Raw genomic sequence first — 23,496 nt, 5'->3', positions numbered from 1 at the left:
GCATCCTTCCTCCCTCCCGCCCCCCTGCCCGCTCCGCCCCGCCTCTCCCCCCGGCTACGCCGAGAGCCGGGCCCCCGCCGCGATTCGCCGCCCTCCGCGCTGACCCCGCGCATCCCAGCCGCGGGCAGGGGTCACCGGGAGGCCGGGGCGCGCAGAGCCCGGCCCCGCCAGCCGCCAAGCAAGCAGCCCCCCTTAAATACCTCCGCACCCGCCTCCCCGAGCCGCACAGCTCGCCGGCCGAGGAGCCGACCAGAGCCAGCTTCCCACCAGCGCCGGGGACCTGCGCGCCCGCGTACCGCCGCCGAGGAGCAGAGACAGGGCCGCCCCATGCCTGCGCACTTGCTGCAGGAGGAGGTAAGCGGGGCCCCGGGGTGCGGGTGCCTTGTCTCCCCCTCGCCCTTTCCTCCTTCATCTCCTCGGCTCCGGCAGCGCTGCGCTGCTGCTGTCTTGGGGAAAAAGGTCTGGGCATCCACGCGTGTCTGTGCGTGCACACACACACGTATCCACACGTGTGTGCCTGCGTCCCCTCCGCCCCGCTTCGCAGCCGTCAGGCCAAGGGGTTCACTGGTAACTTAAGACATCACCCAAGCTTGATGGGGGGCCCATGGATGAAGCAGAGACATCCGCGCCTCTGAGGTGATCTTCCTGGATCCTGTGCCCTCAGGTAGACCGAGCATAAAATACTGGTTTATTTTGAAAACACCCATCGAAGCATGCTGGGTGCTTGAAGGGCTATTCAAGAAGATCTTTTGTGTGGGTTTTTTGATAATGCTTAGACTGGGATATTTTTTAATTTTCTTAATTCGTTTTCTTTTTAATAAGAATGGGGTTTCACTCTCAGTGTTTTAAAACTAAATATAGCAGCAGGAAGCGTCTCTAGGACAGACGCAAGGTGAAAGCTGGCTGCCCAGATGAAATGAATGACTGTGTCTGCATTGCTTGAGCCAAGCAAACATACAATAGGGAGACTGCCCTTTTTCGGCATAAGAAGGTCTGAATAACAACCTGACACCAGTAAGATGTGTGGAGCTGTTGGATTTTTAAAGATTTCCATTTTTATTTTTGACCCTTCTGGCAGCCACCCTTTGCCCAAAGGGAGGCAGGGGCTTGATTCTGGTGTTTGTGCTCTCACCTTCTCATTCTTCCCCCCCTCTGCCAATGCCTAGAAGTGGATGTAAATCACTGCCCTGCTCTTTTTCTGTCACCAGCACACAGGGTCTCCCTTGGTCCTTTTGTGCAGGTGTCATGACCTTCCAGGGATGCTGTGATGTAAAGAACTTTCCTTTTCTCCCCTCCCAAAATGGATGTCAAGGGCAGTGTGCTCACACCATGTTTCATGGTTTTGGCATGTATTTTGGGTCATATCCTGGAAGCTGGAAAGAATCCTGTCCCTGGGTCATGCTGGGCATATTCAAATATCCTGGACCCGAGATTCAGTGCCCTGGGGCCCGTACACTGTACCCAGTGCAGGAGCCTTTGAGCTGCAGTTGGTTGTATAAGATGGCTGGGTGCCAGGATCACCTATGGCATGTTCAGTGCTGGGGAGGTGGGGGTGTAGGTGGGGAAACACATCTGTTCTGCAGATGAGAGCTGCAAAGTCATTCAGAAATGAGGGAAAGCTAATGAAAATGATTTAGCTGGCCTCCTGCCTCCCTCAGCCCTAGACCCCAGATCAATCTCCATCCCATTTTCCTCGGTAGGAGCCACTATGGTCATAAGGGGATAAAAATTCTCTTTCTTTCCTCATTTCCCCTGTTTCTACCTAAATAGCTGCCCTCTCTCCCTCCCTCTTTCCCCCATGCTCCTCCCACCAAGTCTGTAACGGTGGAGCTGTGTCACAACTGCTTTATAGCCCTTTTGTTTCAAGGTAAGTTTACATGTGAGAAATGACCAGTCTGATTATATCAGTGTAATTCCAGAAGCATAGGTATGCTGGTAAAATTCCTCATGTGGCTACTACAACTCTGCAAAAAGATTTTTTCCTCCCTGCTGTTTTCTTTGCACTCTCCCTCCTCCTCCTCTGCCCCTGTGTAACTTTGACAGTGACATAAACTATCATGGAGGAGAAAAATGCAACTGCAACCCCACATTCTTACTCTGGAAGTAGCATGTCCATATGGGGTGTGTTACCTGTCTAATTATACCACCAATCACTGTTGGGAATTTTTCATGCATAGACAAGTCTTGGGTCTTTTTGGTAGATCGTCTTGCAGCCAAGAAAGAAAATAGTACCTTTCTGCCAAAATGCCAGATGAGAATATCTAACACTTGGGAAAGGGCAGGACTTCTCCTTGCCTAATCTCTGGATTAGAAGCCATTTCTCATGGCTCTTTTGGTGTGGGGATTACCTCTAAATTCTCCAGCAGATGAGAGTATCATATCCTCAAAACATTAATTAGGAAAGCAGGCAGAGACAGCCGATAGCCGGGATGCAGAAGAGCCAGTCCCAAGCTCAGCAGCTTGCCTTCCTGCAGTGAAGGCAGCAGGATACTTTGTGTCCAGTTTTTTCCTTTCTAACCTTTGATTCCCCAAGGAAAAACTTAAAGCACTCCTTCTGTAGAGATCATTTTACTTCCCAAATGTGGGGAATCTGGCAGCCTTGCCAGCTCCTCCCCATCGGAAGGTATGTCTGTAACCCTCTAGTTTCTACCCCTGGGAAAGGGAGGAGTTGGGGTGGCCACGTAAGCTGCCTGGCCTGATTTAAATGCCTCCCTCAGGAAACTAGGCCATGGCAGGATGGTCGTCTTTTATGAATCCTCAACACCTGAGTGGGAATCTGCTGTTAATTCAGGAGAGATTTCTGTTGGGCAAGGAGTTTTCCCAGCTTGACCATGCTCCCTCCCGCAGTCTCAGCTCTGCTGTTCCTGCTGGCTGACCCTTAGTGCCCCTTCACCCATGGATGTGTCCCTCGGGCAGGTTCCCAGGAGGCAGGGGATGGGGGTGATGTGTGTGGGACACACTGCTTGCATCCCACATGCTTGGCACCCCTGGGGTTGAGCCATGTTGGGCACTTGGGCTCGGGGCTGACAAAGGGCTGCGAGTACTAGCAAGCACACGGCTGTCATGATGGAGATGGAAATTGGTGATTCAGGGTTCAGTGACCTGTCTCATTAGGGTCAGTTCTGCCTGCTCCTTTCGTCATGCATGCCTGATGGGGCAGGCTGTCACTCAGCCAGCACAAACAAGCATGTTTAGAGGGAATGTTGTGTCACAGTTATAGAAGGGAGCCAGGAGCCAAGCTGAGCCAACTTTGCTGCTTAGAACTTCCTCTCTGCTTATGCTGGTGGCCATAGCTCAGAGGATTGTCTTCCCTTGCCTCAGTTTGCCTGTGGGTGGGAAATGAGAGAGGGATAAGAATCTTAGCAGCAGGCACAGGATAAGTAGCTGTAGTTCTAACTAGAAGTACCTCACCTGACTGCTTCCCATCCACTGATCTTCAAGCATGCTGGTCTTGCCACATCCCATCCTGAAAGGTGAGGCAGAGGAGATAAGGAGGCACCCCAGAGGAATCCCTCTGTGGATCTTCCTGATGTTCCCTCCATGATCCCTGGCAGGGTGACACAAAGAAGTAGGATAGCAGGAGCAGCCCATTGATTTATTATAAAACTGTGTTTCAGGCCATATTTCTCTCCCACCTCTTTGTTCATTCACAAGATTTCCTTTTTGTTGTCTGCTTATGCACAAGCCCAGACCACAAACCCACCGAAAAACGCCCACTAATCAAACTGAAGGAAAATAAAAATTCTTGCAGTCTGCAAATGATCTCACCCAAGCCACTGGTGGAAAAGAGACTGGCTTTCAAGTATTTTTCTTTACTTTCAGCACCCTATCTACCATTCACCTCCTCTCCAGAAAGACCAGGTCCCTGTCCTCTCAGGCCATGACTCCATGTGGCCAGAGCAGGCTCTTCTTTGTGCCAAGGTCTCAGCTGAAAGAATGGAGCCTTCCAGGGAAACTATAGGCTGTGAATTTTTACAATGCTAGCCTAGATGCATGTATTTCTATTTCTTGAACTGATAACCACCAACTTCTTGTTTTGTTTTCCCTTTTTTTCTTTCTCAAAAATATCCATTGACACCTCTCCAAGGAGTTCTCCTCCACTTCCAGCACCACTGCTGATGGCACAGTCACCTCCCGGGTGACCAGGAATGGAAATGCCACGATGGAGAAGGACTTACTCAATCATGAGGACTTGGCAGGAGACCGGGGCATGATAGATGATATCTTTGATGAGACCTACCAGGAGAAAGAGGGCCCCAAGCCCCCACTGCGATATGTCTGGAGGAATATCATCCTCATGAGCCTGCTGCACCTAGGGGCCCTATTCGCGTTGACACTGATACCTTCTGCAAAGATCCAGACACTGGCATGGGGTAAGCACACTCCTCTATCTGTTTCTTGGCATCTGCAACCCCCAGATCTGTTGGGTGGTATTTTTTTTTCCTTCAGGCCCACAGACTTGGGGATGAGAAAGAGAGAAGGAGGGGGCTTTTTCTAGAAGCAGCTCTTCAGCCAAATTTGTAGCAAGCTGTGGAAGGGCTTGCTAATGTCTCTTGTGAGGTCACATGTGAGAGGGAAAGATTTGGCAGGGATTTGGCTTGTCTGCTTAAAGAACAAACTTGATTCACAGACATTAGGCTTGGAAATATCCTGAATGTGCAGCTGCTTCTGGGGTGAAGCACAAAAACTGTTTGATAGAGTACCATGACAGTGCCAGAAAGTTAGGAAGAAAGAGCACCTTAAGAGGTGGTTGGGGAGGCAAGGTACAGAGCACTCTTTGGCATGAGACTGCTGCCCAGACATGAGAACCACTCCTGTCCTTACCAGGGAATTGAAAATCCCACAGAGCCTCAATGTGTGTATGAGGGAAAAGAGACAAAATACAGTTGTGCAGAAGATAAAAGTCAAGAATTAAGTCTGAAGCTCAGGTCTTTTATCATTCTTAAAAAAGCATAGATTAGCCACCATCATCCCGGAACTAAGCCTGACAACTTTCAAAAAATAAATAAGCGTCTCTCCAGGCAGCAAATTCCAGTGGAAAGCACAACCCAGCAGAAGGTAGCTAGGCAAAGCTCCGCTTTCTCAGAGATCTTGCCCTGGGTAGGAACCAAACTTCTCCTCTGACTGCTTAAAAGACAGCTGGGCCCAGGGCCCACTCTGCAGGAGAGCCTCGCTTTCCGCGAGCCTTTGTGTGGACCCCTGTAGGAGTCCAGAAGCCAAATGGCTCCCAGTAGGGAGGTCAAGAGATTGCATCCAGCCCCTGCCTCCCTGTGAAACAGAACATCCTGAAACAAAAAGCAGCAGTCCAGATTGAGGCCTGCTGCGGTGGCTTTTGGGTTCAGTAGTACTCCTGCTTACTGGTCAGCCCGGCTATGGATGGGCCCTGGGACGATCCACCTGGTCTGTCACGCTGTCAGAGTGTGTCTTCCTGATGGCTATGTGCAACAAGCATCCCAGCTGAACTGGGAAGGAGATGGCTTCCTGCATGGACAGGCTGACTCTTCCTCCTGAGCCGTATCAGTCTCTCACAGGCAGAGGTCTGGGGGATGAGCTTCACTGGAGGCCACAGTCAGAGTCTGGCTACAGCATCTGCAAAAGCAGAGGCACCGATGTGTTCCCTGTGCAGCCAGCATGGTCTTTCAGGGGGATGTTATGAAAGAAGACTTTGCTGGGCCTTTCCCTTGTGAAAACCTGACAGGCTGTACTTTCCCCTGGCCCATCAGGGCTGGGCAGAACATGCAGCCTCAGCATGACCTCGGAGGAGCATTTCAGGGCTCTTGGTCCTGTTATGTGTGTCCCATCCTGGGCTGGAGCAAAGACTGCTGGCTTCTCTCACTCACTGAGCTGACAGCCTGGGTCCTCCAATTCCAGTCAGATATCCTCAGGGTGCTGGGGCAAGGAAGAGGAAAAAATGTGAGTTGAATTTACTGATTTCATTTCAAGCTGCTGATATGCTCCATGATTTCTAAATCCATCCAACCCTTCTCCCTTGAGTTCCCTTGGGATACTTAAGAGGGCTTGAGCATCCTTATCTGGAAGGTTAATGCTGTTTTGCATTCTGCAAAACCCCACCCTACCCCAAAATGGTCTCTGAGGCAATGTCTTTGCAACCGCACATCTCCTTGGGATGTCTGTGTGGCATCTCATGGCACTTCACAGGAGTCTCCTTTGCTTTTTATCCGATATCAATCCTTCCTGCTCTCCTTGCTCAGTCAACTCTGATGGGAGGTGCCAGTTGCTCTCCTGCCACTGTGAGGCACTGCAAGATTCCATGGTGGATTCTAGAGTGACATGTTCTGGGAATGGGAGAAGGGACATGGTGTTTGGGGAAACTGCACTGTTCTGGACCGGCTGAATATCCATCCTGCTGTACCAAAGCTGGAGTAGCTCCACCAAGCTCCCTGTCCTGCACTCCTGTTCTGGGAAAGGAGCACTGTTCTTGGCACCTTGCAGCCAAGTCAGAGTTCCCTTATAGTCCATTCTCCTCCAGCACTGACTGGAACTGGAATACTCTGATCCTCCACAGGTATACCTTCTCAGCAAGGCTTCTTGCTCCTTGCATTGCCCTTTTCTCAGCTCATACCTTTATTTAGCAAGGCATCTGTGGCTGTCATGGCAGTGACTTGCTGTTTTTTTCCCAGCACCTTCTGGTAGCAAGGAGAGGACAGTTCCCATTTTACAGACAAGGATAGTGTAGCAGAGGCTTAGGTTGCTTCTGGCAGTACACCATGGGCACATGGCAGGCCAGCTCTAGCAGTGGTAGTTCTGGAGCTGCTGGAGGTTTTGCTTGTCTCTTTGGTTTTTTTTCAGATTATTTCTTCCTTAGGTTGTGTACATATAATACAAAATTGACATGGTCCTAGATGTTCTCCATTTTGGTGCAACAGGCAGCTGTGGTGCCTGGTAGCTCATCTACCTTCTATAATTTATCTGTTGCTTATACCCACTTCATCTAGGCCACCGTCTCCTTGATGTTCCTGTCCCTTTGAAACCAGTTATACTGGTGACTGTCCTCTTTTGTTTTCATTTCTCTGTGTGCTGATTCCTCTTTGTCTCTCAAGCTCTCCAGCCCTGCCTTCATCATTGTTTGCTGTTCTGCATTGCTGTGTGCATTGTATCCCCTGATCTCTTTCTGGTACAGAGCTTCCCAGAATGAGCTCGGGTTGTTGATCAGGTGAGAGCTCACCATCACAAGAGCTCTCCGAGCCATTCCAGCACTGGCTTTCTAGTCAGCTCCCCTTTTATTTATTGTCTTCTCCACTGCACTTCTCAAAGTCTTGCTTAGTCTGTTCAAGGATCATGGGCAGATTTTACGTCATTTGCCAAATGGCGCAGAGACTGAGTCTGAAAGGGCAGGATGCAAAGGTGACAGAGAATTTCTTCTCTAATTGCTCAGATCCTCCCTGGAAATGTGATTTGTGGGTAGTCTTTTTAGCCCTCGGATGCGGGAGACTGATAGTAACTGTGTTAACTCCTGTTGGCCTGGACAGCAGTGTCTGTAAATAGTGATGGTTCCTCTCGACATGGTTCTCTGTCAATGTCTCAGTTCCCTGCAGTGCCAGAGGCTCTAGAAGCATGGGTTGATACTATATTTTGTTGTTGCTGTATTATCTTTGGACCAAGGTGAATCTTGCTGGATAATTTAGGCAATTCCTGACAGTCTGAAAATCTCAGTCCATACTACCCCCAGAGGTATGTTAGCAAACAGCAAAGTGTTTGCTGTAAACAGCAAAGTGGGTTTTTTACTTTCCCATCAAGACTACAGCTGGTAACACCCTCCCACTTAGTGTTCCTCCAGGCTTAAGTAGCAGGTGGTGTGCTTCTTCAAGCATGGCAGGGAAGTTAGGTTTCAGTCACAGCAGATCCTATTGCTCCTCCTAAACACTGTCCCCTTTATGCAGCCTGTACATTTCATTGCTTCTGGTATCTTTCTCCTGAGAGTAGCAGGACTCACCTGGCTAACAGGGACTGGGCAGCAAGGAGGGAACAGTCATGCACTGAGCAAAAGCCCAAGGACACCTGCTGGAGCAGGAGCACCTCTTCATGTAAACATCCTTGGTGTTCACTGCAGGTGACAATGCTTTTAGCACATTCCTGGTTTCTCATAATAACTTAGGGTCTGAATCTGGGCCCTAAAGAGGTAAAGCCAAATGAGTCATAGACATGACTGAATCCAGAATGTTTTCTGTTTAATTTTTGGAGCACTGAGTGCTTATTACTGCCAGTGGTCATAATTCTTTGTATTCCAGTTGAATGGGTCACTGGGAATATCACCGGTGAGTTGCCAAACCTTTTGGATCTTGTATAGGTCAAAGCATGGTATGGAAGATGACTTTGAATCCTCAGCTGATAGAGTCCCTAAGTCCTTCAGTTTGGGGCAGCATCACAGGGCAGATGTGAAAATCTGTGCTACTTTATTTCACCTTCTCTACACTCTTTCCAGTTGAATTCTTGGTGGATGATCTTGGAGGAGTTTTTCTTCTTCCCTCTGAGATGCTGATTCCCTGACTGTGCAATGATCATCACTGTACCTCTTTGTGGGGGTGAACTCTCTGAATCATAAGGGTGCTGGAATCTTCTGTATTCCACAAGGATTTCAGTCATTTGGCATATCCTGTCACTGTCACATCAACTCTTAGTTATGGCTGATGGATCTAATTGTCTCCAGGTAGGGTTTGGCTTTCTGTGGGGCTGGTGCCACGAATGCATAGACTTTCCCACAGAAAGTGTCTGCCCCTTATATAAACTACAGCTTCTGTATTTGGGCAAGAGGCCAGGCAGAACAGGATTCTAATTATAATTATGGCCATTGTAGTGACCTGGGATGCAGCTCCAAGAGAAATCAACATGAGCTGTTGAGGTTCATGGGCTTTGGATGAAGGCTGGGTTGATGAAGGTTCTATGCCAGGGCACCCAAAAGCAGTGGGTACTCTTTCAATTTTTTTACAAAACCTTCCAGGAAAGGCTACCAAAAGCAAGTACTGGGTTGTCTGGGTTTTGAGTCTGTTGGTGTCCCCATCACATCTCTTTTGTGATTCCCTGTGCTTGCTGATAATGTCTTTGTTGCTGGTGTCATCTTTTCCCAACAGGGATATCCACAGGCAAATTCTGAGAATTGTCTGTATAAAAGAGATACAGATGAGCTTCCTTTCCTGCAAAGCTTAAATACAACAGTCCTCAGCCAGAGTCATCTTCCTGGAGGCTTTTTTTACCAAAACATTCTCAGTCAGCATGTGAGGATTCACCAGATAAGGAAAGCTGAAAACTCAGGGCTATGAATTGGGCTTCTACTCATCTAACCCAGCATTTACTTTCTTGTACTATTGAAGATCATGAAAAATCACATAGTTCATTTGTCTCCCTGGTACACCATCAATTCATAGGGCCTGCTTGCCCTACAGCAGACAGATGGGCTCTTTCCCTAGCAAGTTGCCCCACACATCCATTGCAAGGTGCCATTGTTTATCATGTACTGTCTGTCTTGTGTTATCTGTGGGGATAGTACTGATTTAAATGTGTCTTAAAATCTAAAATTAACAGGTCGTGAGTTGGTTCATAACTTTCAAGTCAGAGTCATGAAACTGAGTAGGATCTTCAAGGTTTCTAGCACCAGTAAGGCCAAAGGGACACCTGAACCAAATGCCCTGTTCCATCATCCTTCACTTCTCCCCTTTCAGGCTTGGACAGCTTTGTGAGCTTTGTTCAGCTCCATTGTGTCATGCAAAGGCTGGGTCCTGCTGTATTTGCATGCTTGGCTTTTCTGAGAGACTGCCGAGGTGCTGGGAGAGTTGTGCTCTGGTCCAAGGCTTGTGCTGCATTCAGCAGCAGGCAGGGGAACCAAGGGAGAAGATGAAGATGGGGAGTCACAGTCAGATCAGCAGACAGGGAAGGTCACTCTTGTGCAGTGGGATGCAAGTGAGAAGGGTTCATGCAAGTTTAAGGGGCCAGAAGATGATGTTAAAACACCCAAGACAGGCTTTTAGTGGATAAGAGATTAGGTTGGGAGTGTAGAAGAACAAAAAGGAGGGACGGAAGGAAGAGGGAGCAGGGGATGACAGGAAAGAAAGCCTGTATTACTTTGAATGAAAGAACTTGGCTGTGCCTGGCATGTCTCAGATCTCTGATTCCAGACAAGTTTCTGGCAGAGTATCTAGTTTTCTGGGTTCAAGATAAGCTTGATAAGAGACATTTGGCTGGACTGGATGGCTGAACGTCAAGCATACCAGCAATTCCTATCCATGGACTGACGTGTAAGAATAAGGAACTTTTTTCATGATGGATGCAATTGGCTGAAATGTGCAAATTTATACCAGGAAAGTTTGCCCTGGGGGACTGGTAGGAAGGCATTGCTTCCCACAGAGGACTAAAGGTGGATCAGTCGACCTGTTCACAGAAGTGCACCCTTCCCTCTTTGTGTCTGAGCTTGCAGAGCAAACCAACTGTTGAATGCTCTCTTTCTGCTAAACTTCCTGACCCTTCCTTTCTCGAGGAAGAGCTAATTTGCAGAACCAATTTTCTTCTAACCCTGACTTCCTAGTGTAATGCTGCTATGAAACTCTCGGGTCTTTCCTCCATTTTAGTTTTTAGGGTCAGATGTTGGAGCTGAGGTTAATTTTCAGAAGTCCCAGGAGGACAAACAGGCACACAGACCAGAGCAGATATGAACACATGCTGTATTGGGAGCAGGATGTGTTTTTTTACTAGCTGCCAAAGGGGCAAGGAATTCCTTCTGCCCTGTGTGAAGAGGGAACACATGAAGCAGCCTCAAAGCTCAACAGGGCCCAGCAAGATCTGCCTCTGCCATGGGCACAACTTGTAATGAATCGTTAGCCCTGGGGTTTCCTTCTGTGAAAGGTGCAGGAGGTGAGCAGAGGGAGGAATCAAAAAGACCCTAGGAGTGGTAGCCTCTGAGCAGATTTTAAGCCAGTGGTAGAGCTGAAGGTGAGGCCCAAGCTTCAGTGGGAGGATAGACAGGTTAGATCTTTTTCTAGCCAGCTTCTGCTCAGAAAGGGAGCAGAAGAGAGGCCTAACTCTGGGCTTGACCTGTCCTCCTGAAAAATGGTACTATCTACCATCTCTAGGTGAAAATAATGCAAAAGAGATTTAGTGAGGAGTGGTGAGATAGGAAACCGAGAGCCTGGATTATTTCAGGTGGGAGGAAAGGGAGAAGCTGTTCCCTGGTGGACTGCAGTGCTTTTACCAGAGTGCTATATGGAAGCAGCCACTTTATACTATTTTGACTATTCTGCACCATGACAGATGGCACTATGCTGAAGAACCAACCCTTGTGACAAGTCTTCTAAGGGGGAGCCTCCTTCCTTGTTAGAGATAAAGAGCTGAATTGATTTGCCCCACATTGCCCAGGAGGCCTGCGGTAGCTCGGGCACTCTCACATTGAGTTTTATTGCCCCAATCTGTGCTCTCCATGGATTCTTCTCTTGCTTATACAGCTCTGGGGGAAGGCCCGCCTCTGTGTTGCTCTGCCTGAAGCTTTGCTCTAACTGCTCAAACACTTTCTTTTCCTTTGTAGCTCTTCTGTGTTTCCTGGTGAGTGCTCTGGGGATCACAGCTGGATCTCACCGCCTCTGGAGTCATCGGTCCTACAAAGCCACACTGCCCCTGCGAATCTTCCTGACTATTGCAAACTCCATGGCCTTCCAGGTAAGCACTTCCTCAATGTGCCACTGGTCCTCAGAAGGAAGTGCTCCCATGAATCCCTGTCTCAGATAGAGGACACAATTTGATGAAGAGGTTCCTCTCTCCTACTACCTCTTGTTAGGAAAAAGACTGCCCTTTCCATCTAACACTGCAGTGCTAGAGTTTGTCTTTACCTTGTCCCATCAGAGGTTGACTCTGAGACAAACCCAATGAGGAGAGGACAACTGGCCAAGACCAGGGGTAGGAAAGCTCTCCAAACAGGAATGTACCTTTCTCTCCAGGTGTGGTCTCCCTGTGCTTGCACCAGGTCCCATGAAAGAGGTGTGGAAGTGTTAAGTGTTCTCCTGGTGTTGCCTCACTCTCCTTTTGCTGTGTGGCTGATAAAGGAGAAGACATCTGCAAAGCCAAGGATGGAAAATTCTGCAGGATGTAGAATTTGCTGCTGCATAAAGACCAAGAACTTCTTGAGATTTAGGGGGATGTTTCTCTGGTTCAGAAGAGTGATATTTAGGAATAATCATGTTACAAATCACACCACTGGCTTCCAGAGAGTTGTCCCAGGTCAGCGATATTTTAAGGAGAGAAGGGTTGGGCCTTCAGAGTGGCACAAGTGACTGCAGGCACTGTTAAGCACTTTGGGAGATTGCTTCACCTCTCAAAGAGCACTAACCTCAGGATATTGCCTAACTACTGTGAGAGCACTTCACAGTCCCCAAAGACAAACAAAACTGCAAATCTGTGGAAGTCAGAGTGAAAACCCAGATTGGCATGGTGCAGAAAAATAAATTCTGGTGGTCTCTCAGGCTTGCTGCTGTAAGGCAGCCCTAACAACTCTCCATCCTTTAACTGTACTGAAGGGTTGCTTGTCTGTGGGAAGTACTCAGGAAGGTGTCAGAATGCAGTACTTTCTGCCATAAAAAGCTGAACACAAATGTATCAGTGCTGTCCTCTTAAGTAATTCTCCAGAGGATAGCACTTTGTTTACATGTAATCAGAACAGAGTAAAGTTTTTTAAGCCTTGAAAAACTTTCTAAAACACCATTGAATTTCTTCTTCTCTGTTAGTACCAAACAGCAGTCTTTCACAAGGAAGGGGGAGGACCAAGCTGTCGATTCCAGCCAGTGGTCCAGCACTCAGCAAGACAACAGGATGGGTTGCTGTGTATTAGCTAGTCCTGTACAAAGACCATCTTTCACAGGGTTATAGGGCAGGGGGGGAAAGAATTTGCTGAGCTGTTGCTGTAGGGGATAGGAATAGACAAAGATGAGAGACACACAGATATTCCAGCTTCAATAGGAACTAATCCAAAGTTCTACTGAAAATTTGGTACTATTCCCCATGGATTTTTTCAAATAGTTACTTTCAGTGAGATCAAGAGAAGATTTATGTTGAATCTATCTTGTTCCTATTAGTGGCAGCAGAGGAGATCAGTAACTTTTAAGGTCAGGGAAGTTTATAGACTGTTTTATCTTAGGTCCTCCAGAAAATGCCTGTTGGTTGCTCAGAGACCTGTGACTTTTAATTTCAGAGAATTTGAGAATTCTGCCTCTAACTGGCTTTTCCACCTGCAAGACCTGTCAGCTGCAGCACAACAGAAGCTCTCATGGTTATAGCCTGTAGCTGGAAACTCCCAAGGAAGAAGACATTCTCCTTGGCTTTGCTTGCTCTTCTCAAAAAGTCATGATTTTCAGTCAAGGTTGCAGTTAGAGGTGGTCCCAAAATAAGATCCATAGAAAAAAGAGCTAAAGTTTGTGTCAAGGTACCGATTTTTCAGGTTTGAGGCTCCCAATTTCTGTTTGTAGACAGGGTATGGTGGAGGAGTGATACCACATGGTCTCTGCATTACATGGTCTCTTTCCAAATTTCTGCCTCCTCCCTGCAGCAAGACAGGGGAAGCCTTCCCATATGTGCAAGCTCAAGTTGTCTGTTGACTTTCAGACTGGGCTTTCTCGTGTTACATGGTGCTGTGTAGGGTCTGGAATGTGAAAGAGACTTTGGGTCACAGGTGAAATTTTCCAGCATAGCTACTGGTTAAGTTTCTCTGCTTACTAGATAGGGAAGGCAGCTGGGCCACCCTCTTCTGGGGGAATACTGAATGATGAAGCTCTGGCCAACATCAGCGAGGGCTGCTGATATTTGGAGATACTTGGCTGGAAGGAAGGCAGCAGTTCCCAGTATTTGGAAACAAGTGAGAGTTATAATCCTTGCCCATGTTTATCATTGCCTTCTTGAATGGCCTGCAGGTAAATAATTTTATCTCATTTAAAGGAAGAGTGGTTACAATACTTGAAAGGGACTTGAGGAGTTGTGTCTCTGCCACAGGCTCCCTATGTGGACAACTCCCTCAGTCTTTTGAGGCAAGAAATAGGGATGGTTATGCATTTTCCCTACCTTCAAAGTGTTTTCAGGAAAAGTCCTGGATATGTAGGAGATTAAGGAGCCTCTTGTGTAATACAGGTAATAGAGCCGTGCTTGGATCTCTATTTCATGTTTTCTAGGATGGTGTAATACATGGCTTTAAGCTTATTGAAATCTTGATACAAAGAAATGATCACAGGCTTATGAAAATCTATTCTTAACACCAGCCAAAGCAATCATTTCATAATACAAATGATACAAGCGTTGACATTTTCCAAACTGTATTGATTTTGCTGCTTAAATGGAACAGTTACGGGGCTGAAGAGAGGTATTTTTGAGAAATGTCATTGAAATTGTGTGTTTGTTCTTTTTCTAAAGAGGGGCCTTAATTTTAAGACTGTTTGATTTCCAATGAAAAAAAAAGTTAAAAAAAACTTCGCCCCCCCCCAAGTTAAACATCTGATTTGGCAATCCCAGGACAAGCAAGGCAGGATGACCTATGGGAAATATCAGGAACAGGGAAGGGGCAGGTCGGTCAGCCCCAGCTGGCACTGTGCAGGGATGGGGATGGGGACAGGGATGGGATGGGGATGGGACAGTAGCTGAGCATGGGAGGGTGGGGCACCAGCCAGCCAATGAGAGTGGCTGCTGCGGGGGTGGGGCACAGGCTGACCAATCAGAGCCTGCAGCACCATGGGTGTGGTGCAGCCCCTGCCCAGAGTTGGCCAATCAAAGAGCAGACTGAGGCACCCCTGGAGCTGCTTCCCAAATCCTGGAGAGGTACAACCAAGACCCAACCTCTGTTTTAAAGGCCAGAAACCCCAAACCCTAATGAGGCATGATGCCACTGATATGAGTTCAGGTCAATAGGATGTAAGTATTTAAACATTTCAGGCCATTTTGTAATTTGAAGGGAATTTCTTCAGCCCTGACCCTAAGTTTTCACTGCTGTTGGCTTGCAGAACGACATCTATGAGTGGGTCCGGGACCACCGTGTCCATCACAAGTTCTCCGAAACAGACGCAGACCCACACAATGCCATGCGGGGCTTCTTCTTCTCCCACATTGGCTGGCTGCTCGTGCGCAAGCACCCGGACGTCATCGAGAAGGGACAGAAGCTGGACCTGAGTGACATAAAGGCTGACAAAGTGGTGATGTTCCAGCGCAGGTGAGTGCCACGTGGGGTCAACCCTAGTGGGGAGCCATGGGGGATGGAGCAGGGACACTGCAAATGGGCTGGGAACTCCAAGTGGCTTTGATGGAATGTGAGAGGATTTGAGGGCATCATGTGAGAAATGCCCAGCATGCCCAAGGCTTTGCTGTGAGACGAACTGTGAGAAATGAGCTGTGCGTCTCCTATAGGAAGTATTTAGAATCTAGTGCCACCTCTAGCCCTCCCACACTCCTCTCTTGCTTGCCTACCCTGCAGCATCTTGCCAGCACCAGGCTGATCTTCCCGCCACTAGGTCCCCCTATGCCTGCTCACCCCACAGCCCAGCTGCTGCTTTGGCTGGCCCAAAGCCCACACACAGGTGCCTCTGAGACATCTTTGGAGATTGTACACCTTCCAGGCCATGTCTGTGCCCCTCTTCCCTCAGTCTTCTGGAAAAAATGTGGTGAAAGAAGGGTTGAAAATGGAGATGTGAGAGGGGCAGTAACTGGGAAGGACAGTCTTGATTCACTGGTGCCTCCTGGACGGGGTATCTCTCAGCCATCTGGAGCTATACTGGGACTGATCCCCAGAGCAGATGAGCCTATCACCAGGGCTGCAGGGATGTGGGACTGAACCCATATAGTAACCAGCCTAAGTCAGGAAGTCCCTAGTTCGGTCCCAGCATGATTTTTCTTGTGGGTCATCAGAGTGGTTCACCTTCCTCTACTTCCATTCTTCTAGTGTAAGAGAGCTCACATGCTCATCTGTATGCTCATCTGTGCCACTTGCTTGCACTTTTTGGTGGGGTGTATTCATAGGCAGAGCCAAGTCTGCAAGGAGGAGTTGCAGCACTGGGCCAAAGCCAGAGAAAGGACCATCTGTGGGACTCTGGAAGCATGGGGTTGCCTTTATAGTGACCAGTGTAGCTGAGAAGCAAATGGCAGATGAGGCCAAAAGCAGCAGGTGTCTGGACTCATGGTGATGGGGACATTGTTTTATGCTTGTGTGAGGAGAGCAGGATTTAGTCTGAGTCTCTTGCCTGATGATAGGACTTAGGAGTCTCCAGGCATGGCTTCCATGCATCCAGAATAAAAGATACAAGGCTCAGGATCAAGGCATTTCTGCACCTGATTTTCCCTGGATAGCTGAGTGTGAATCCTCCAAATAGAGGACTGAATCAGTCCTTCCTGTCCTGCTTCTGCCACTGAACACCTTCCTCCTGGTCCCTTTCTTTCCAGATACTACAAGCCCTCAGTGGTGTTGCTGTGCTTCACACTGCCAGCTGTAGTGCCTTGGTACTTCTGGGATGAATCCATCGTCATCAGCTTCTTCATTCCAGCCATCCTGCGCTACACCATAGGGCTCAATGCCACTTGGCTAGTGAACAGTGCTGCTCACATGTTTGGCAACCGGCCGTATGACCAGAACATCAACCCACGGGAGAACCCCCTGGTCAGCCTGGGGGCCCTAGGTATGTTCAGCATCTGTGTCTTTGCTGCAGGGGGACTCTAGAACAGGGACTGCCTCTTGGGGCTGCAACTGCTTCTAGGAATTTCTATGAATCCAGGTGTCCCTATTTCCCCTGTACCCTCTCCTTCCAGCCTTTGCATCTGGGGGTGTTTCCTGGGCTGGCCAGTGAGTACATAAGGGCAGCAGGGTTATCAGCTCCCATCAGACTCTTTCCAGGCTGGAAAGGACTCTGCTACACTTAGCACCTTCTTATCTCAACAGCAATATTTTATTTACCCTGCTCAGAAGTCTCTCTGCCACATTCACTAGACTGAAAAACGTGTGCTGCAGTCACTGCATGTCTGAGATTTGTCAACTTGAAAACCAGCAGATGCACATTTTGACGTGTTCTCAAGACAGCTGGTGATTTTGGGGGTACTTGAGGATAAGACAAGCTAGATGCTTTTATGTTTTTTACTGAAAATTTGGAGATCTAGGAAAGTACATCCCAGGATCAGCATATGCCCTTATCTGTTCTCCCAAGCCTAAATCCTCATCTGTTTTGCACCACTGTACATTACTGGGGCTCCACTGATTTCCACCACCAAAGAATCTGCTCGTGGATTTTTAGTAGGGAGGGGTTTTAACGGTAGAGATTCAGGGGTAGGAGCAGGAGTCGAGGCAGTGTCTTTGAAGGGGTGAGTGCTGAAGCCAATGTTGACAGTATCCAGAACAGATGGTGGCTGACTGGTGTCAATTGTTTAGTAGAAGTGTGTGTCTGCTTTTTTTCCCATCTGGAAATGTCCTTTGGATTTGGCATTAGGATTGCTAGTGCCATAGGAGTATTGATTGGCCTGGTTTGTTGGGGACTTGCTGCTGGCCTTGCTGGTAGCTGAATTAATACTAGATTTCTTGCGGTGGCAGGGGAAAGACTATTAGGAATCCCTGGTGTTTTGGTGCAGCTGGGGAGCCAGGGACTAACCATTCCTTGCCACATGCTTGTTTTCCTCTAAAGCACCAAATGTCCCCTATGATTGTCATTGCCTCATTTGGGCCAGCCCTGGCATGCTGGGTCATGCCCAAATGAGATGGGGTAGATTGTAGAAGGGTGAAATTGGGTTGAGAGGAGAGAGGAGCCTGGACTCAATCCAGAGCCTGTTACAGGAATGTGGTGCTTTGGGTCAAGATAAAGGGTCTATCACCTAGAGCTCTGCAACATCCTCTCCCTGGTCGTGTTTTTCAGGAGAAGGCTTCCACAACTACCACCACACCTTCCCCTATGACTACTCCACCAGTGAGTTTGGCTGGCGCTTCAACTTAACCACAGCCTTCATCGACCTCATGTGCCTCCTGGGGCTGGCCAGCGATCGCAAGAAGGTCTCCAAGGAGGTCATCCTGGCTCGGAAAATGCGGACTGGAGATGGAAGTCACAAGAGTGGCTGAGTTCCTGCTCCCTTGCACACACACATCCACACCTCTCCTTCCTCCTTTTATCTCCCTTTCTCCCTTCCTGACCCCTCCAAACACGCTGGACAAAAGTTTAATGTTCTGTTTACTAACTACTGAATAATGCTACCAGTTTGCTTAAGATAATGATAATGAGTTTTAATGCCCCCCTCCCATGCTGCATTTTGCGTGATGTATTTAAGATCTAGGACTCTGCCTTTATAACACAAGGCCACCCTTTCCCTCCTTTCCTTTTCCTTTCTGTTTCCCTCTCCAGCCTCTCTAACCTGTCTCCTGCTTTACATTGTCCCAGTCTCTCCCTGGAAGAGAAGCTGGTAGGAAGTGGCCTAGGGAGGCCCACTGCAGTTGGCTATGTACCATTTAGTTAAGGGAAGCCTGTACCAGCCAGATGAAGAGTTAAGCCAAAGTCAGTGACCCTCTCCCCACCACCTTCCCCCACAAAGTTTCTGCCACTGTCCCTCCTCTTTTCTCAAGGGCTGCTGACAGACATGACATAGCTAAACTGCTTTTCCTGGGAAAAGCAGCCCCATCCCTTGCTCTTGCCATCAGAAAGAAGAGTTGTTTCTTTCCAAGACATCTCTCGGGAAGTGTTCTCCCCTGTTCCTCACCACCTAGCCACTCTGGCTGGAGTCTCTCTCAGATCCCTAGCCAAGTCCACCAGTGGCTGAGGGATGAGGTAGCAGCAGTGGGCACTGGAGGGAGAGTGCTGGTGGCCTTAATTCCTACTCCCTCTGGTGTCACAGCCTCCCTCCCTGCACTGCCCTCTGTGCCACAAGGGACTGAAGGCAGAGCATGTCTCTGGGCTCCACGGCTGTTTTGGAGAGCCACAGTGAGGAGGAGGACAGATGGAGGGGTGTGCCACTGGCTGCCAAGGGGCAGCACCAGCCCATAATGAGTTTTGTTCACCCCCACCACTGAGATTTTTGCTGGCAAATGGGACTTTGCCAAAATGGAGAGGAGGAGAAGCATGTAAACCAAAGCTCCACCTCTGAGTTAAGCTGCTTTATGTGCTGGAAGAACAGGGTCCCTTCTGGGGGGCAGGCAGATGTGTGTGCCTGCCCTGCAGATCCACATCCTGTGCTGAGCACAGGGACAGGACAAGGGAACACCTGCAGGTGTAGGGAGGAGTGAGGGTGTCTGCAGGAGCAGGTCTTTTCATCCTCGGGGGCTCCACTCAACAAGTGCCTGAGAAACACCAGTGTGGGGCCAGGTGGCACAGGGGGCTCGAGGAAGTTGAGACCTCAATGTGAGACTGCCGCCAGTGTGAGCTACCTCTGGGCTTTCTTGCCCGGGGTCTGCTGTGTTGGTTTGCCATTCCCCGCTTCCCAGAGGGAGTGGGAAGGAGAGGCAAAACCAGCTCCTTGTTAGTCCCTTAGCTTGCCTCCCAGCCCCCTCGGCGAGCCATCTCGCCACCTCGCTCCTTTGCCAGCAAGACAGGCAGCGAGGGCGGCTGAGCCTGCAGAAAGGTCAGTTACATCACTGAGCCGATGTGGGCATGCAGCTGGAGGATGCTGGGGAGAAAAGTCCATGTGGGTGTTGTTTCCTGCAAGTTGCAGAGACCAGCTTGAGTTCAGGCAGTCTGTTATGTTCTGGGTGTTATGGCCTCACGCCCCTCACTGAGCTGAACATGCTTTTTTTTCCCCCTTAACTCTCCTAGTTACTATTAATTTTTATTACTATTATTAGTTATAGCAATAGTATTGTTTTTGTTGCTTCAATGCATCAATCGGAGCTGGAGGAAAGCACAAGAGGTAGCTGGAACAAAGTGATATTGGAGTGGGGTTTGCAGCGTCTCCCTTATTCAGGCAGGCCAGGGAAGGCAGAGACAGAGGAGATGCCAACTTCCTCACCTCATCTCTGCCACATCGCAGCCAGGGAAGCTTCATGGGAGCAAGTCTCTGCAGCTTTGCTTCCTCCTGCTGCAGTGAAACTCACCAGGAGCCAGGATAGCTCGGTGATGTTCTTAACAAGAACACGCTTGTTACTCAGAAAATGAGTCCGTCTCCTCACCTTCCCCTCCCAGCCACCACCATGACCTTGTTTTCACTCAGCAATGGGACCCTTTGAGGTTTTCAGCAGTAAGGAGTGATATGGTCTCCAGCCAAGAGGAACAAGGACAAATGGAGAAAAGAGTCCTTCAGCTCCTGGTTTCAGGAGACAGCATCCTTGCTGCTCTGAGGCTCTTGACTGCCTGGGTGCTGGCTGGAGCAAAGGGAGTTGTGGCTAGAGCAGTATCCTACCATTTGAAAAAAAAAGAAAAAGCCCTCCAAAAAAAGAGAAACACTGTTAGGTCTGTAATTGTGGGCTGACTTTGCCCTAATGTAAACCCCTCTGAACTCGTGGAAGTCCCCAGAGAGGATGAATTTGCTCCAGCGAGTAATTTGAAAGGGGTGTGGGGAGGGGAGAAGGGGAGAATGACTTCCTTGCTCCTGGTGCCCTTAAGGTGTAGTGTGACATACCCTACAGTAGAGATGTGTGCTGTGAAATGCAGCAGTATTTCACATCCTCTCAGCAGAGAAGCAGGGCTTGACATCAAGAGTTCCTTTCAAATTTCAAGTGCTGATTTGGGTCCAGAATCTGGAATGAGAGTGGAAGTTGAGGAGCAGTAACCAAACAGTCCTGGTGTTTGTCCAGTCACTTTAAAGGTAGATTGGCAAATATCTCTGGGTGCCTTAAATCTTTCTTTAATATACATAGAAGTATTGACAGCTATTTGCCGTTTTGGTTTTTTTTCCTGAGTTATGAACATTCAAGGGGTTTCTTAATTATTTAATTGCCTACATTGAACTGTGGGTGCAGGTGATTTTGAATGTATTTGAGTTAGAATTTTTGTTAGACTAAAAAACAGATACAACAATTTAGGTAGAACTTCGTTTGAGATATATATATATACCTATAAATATATATATATATATATTTGGTGGCATGTTTGTATCCTGGATGCATTGTCTGTATGTTTAGCTTAAACAAGTCTGTGAAAGGTAGAAGCAGAAAAATCAGCAGTGGGACCTCATGGCTAAAGCAGCTGGGACCTGTTCCCAGCTTAACAACTCGCTCACTGCGTGATTTGGGACAAAGTCATTTAAAAATGCTCCGTGCCTCAGTTTCCCTATCTGTAACAGGGGGTTACGCCCTGCCTCCCAGAGGTGTGGTGAGGCTCGCTGCTGACCAGCCGAGCACAGGAAGGAGCCCTACGAACCACACACACCACTGCTGGCAGAAGCATGGACTGGTTTGTTTTCCAAAACCGTTCCCAGCCCTGCTAGTATTGTGAAGAGCAAAAGTCCAAGTGTTGGGTGTTCAGGGAAGGATTGGAAAGTTGAATCTGCACATTGTCTAAGCTCTGTCACTGTTGAAATGTGAGTAGGATATGATTTTTCACAGCTTAGGGATTTCTGCATAGTAGTATCTCTGTTTTGTGTACTGGAAAAGAAAAAAAAAACCTTTTTGAAATAATTTCTACTAATATGGAAACAGACATCTGGTTGTGCTGATCTGAAATTTTATTTGTTCGTAATAAAAACGATAAATGTTACTTTAAAACTTGTTGGACTGATGACATGGTGGGCAGGGCTTGGTAAAGCACACGATGCTCCATCAGGATGCAGAATGCTGTGCCTTACTGTTTCCAAACCCCTCTCTCTTCCAGGAGAACCAAGGGAAAAAAGCCTCTGGCTCTTTAAGCATCATGAATGAGTGGATTATAATGGCTTTCATACTCCAGCGCAGGCCAGGCAGGCACACCCCGCCAAGGCTGCCCCTGCGCCTGGGGTTACTGCAGGTTAATTCCAGCCGGGGCCCCTTGCCAGGGCCCTGTGGCTGGCGGATACACATGCGGCACAACACGTAATACCGGCAGCCGCCTCCCGTCGGGCGGGTTCATCAGCCTCAGCGAGGGGAATTTTCCTCATGCAACAGCGAGCGTCCCTGCTTCTCCCCACCCCTTTTGCAGCTGGAGGGAAGTGAAAGGAAAAGGGGGAAATCCCCATACCAACTATCACTTTAATTGATAGTAGCTTCCCTGCACCCCCACCCAAACACCTTTCGATCATAGTGGCAAGTAAGGCCATCTCTGCATGGCACCAGCTTGCTCCATGCACAAGCAGGCAGAGGGGACGGCCTTGTTTGTGGCATCTTTGCCACCTGCAGCACACAGGGACCCCTGATCCAGCCCATGTTTGCTGGCACTGCCAAACCCTTGCAGCTGGGCACACTGAATCTCTTGGAAAAACAGGCCCATGCTTTGATTTCCAGCTGCAGCTACTGCTGCTGGAAAGCCCTTTGGGTGGGAAGGCCAGAGCCAGGGCACTGCAAATTGGAGCAAGGAGGTGAAAAGAGAGTTACTCAGACAGAAGGCTGAGGCTCTTCCAGCAGCTGTGTTCTTCCACCTGGAGGTATGTGACCAGCCCAACCAATTTGACATGTGGCTGCTTTCAGCTGTAGAAAAAAGCAAACTAAACGCTCCTGCTCATCAGCTGGTCACAGCAGTATGTCCCTGGAAGTGACAGAGAGGTGCAGCTTCTGGTAATCTGGTGCACTTTTGATCCCAGCTATGACAGCACAGCCCCTCCTAAAAGAAGTGAAACAGAGAAGGCAAGTCAAGTCTTCAAAACTCCTGATTATTCAGCCAAGCCTAAAAATAAAGTTAATGATCCCTCTGTCTGGATTTCATGAGTGCAACTCCAATCACAGCCTCTCCCTCTTCGTTAAAGACTGTTATTAAATCCCCTGCCCAAAATATGTTTTCCTACAGTATCAAGCCCTTCAGCAGTGCCAGCTCAGCATTTTTAGGTCATTTCCTGGAAGTATTTAGTACATGATAATTCCTGGTTTCCTATGTAATCTGCACATCTGGGTTGCAATTCCAGTGCACCCCAACTTTGCTCCTCTGAAAATCTCCCACGCACCAGAGAAGGAGAGGGAAAGGAAGAGTTAACATACAAGCCAGCTCTGCTGGGTAGGAGAGAACAGGCGAACAAGTGCCTGCTTGTTCAGACCCAAGGGAGGGAGAGCAGGGAGGGCTGCAGGCTGTCAGGGGAGAGTTTGCTGCATCTTTTAACTCTGAACACAACATGCAGAAGATGCCAATGTGATCTCTAGGGGAGACCAAGTTCCAGCTGCAATCCACTCCCCAGAGGTGCAGTGCAGTGAACACAGCTGCGAGGAACCCAGCGTGTCCAGCCCAGGACCCTGGGAGCAGGGCCTGGGAGCAGGACCTGGGAGCGTGCCCAAGAGAGGGTGCCCAAGGGAGGGTGCCCAAGGGAGGACAGCAGTTCCCCCAGGAGCTGCCCAGGAGCAGGACTTGGTACCAGCTCTGCACCAAGCCATGCGCTCCAACCACAGCGCGAAAGCACCAGCTGCTGCTGACGCTCCACGCGGGCACCACAAGCCTGTGGGGACTTCCGGAAGGA

General features: G+C 48.8%; 1 protein-coding gene across 1 annotated transcript; it reads left to right on the top strand.

Annotated features, from left to right (window-relative positions):
• The first annotated feature begins 85 nt into the window (after positions 1 to 85).
• Positions 86 to 21,628, top strand: SCD (stearoyl-CoA desaturase). Its single transcript, XM_069019520.1, has 6 exons — positions 86 to 354; positions 4,088 to 4,373; positions 11,531 to 11,661; positions 14,979 to 15,184; positions 16,408 to 16,640; positions 17,862 to 21,628. Exons 1-6 carry the CDS (start codon positions 328 to 330, stop codon positions 18,059 to 18,061), a joined length of 1,083 nt encoding a protein of 360 aa, XP_068875621.1. The 5' UTR covers positions 86 to 327; the 3' UTR covers positions 18,062 to 21,628.
• Positions 21,629 to 23,496: the final 1,868 nt, after the last annotated feature.

Source organism: Aphelocoma coerulescens, chromosome 6, assembly GCF_041296385.1.
Source record: "Aphelocoma coerulescens isolate FSJ_1873_10779 chromosome 6, UR_Acoe_1.0, whole genome shotgun sequence".
Classification (NCBI taxonomy): Eukaryota; Metazoa; Chordata; class Aves; order Passeriformes; family Corvidae; genus Aphelocoma; species Aphelocoma coerulescens.
This window is presented reverse-complemented; position numbering and strand designations above follow the sequence as displayed.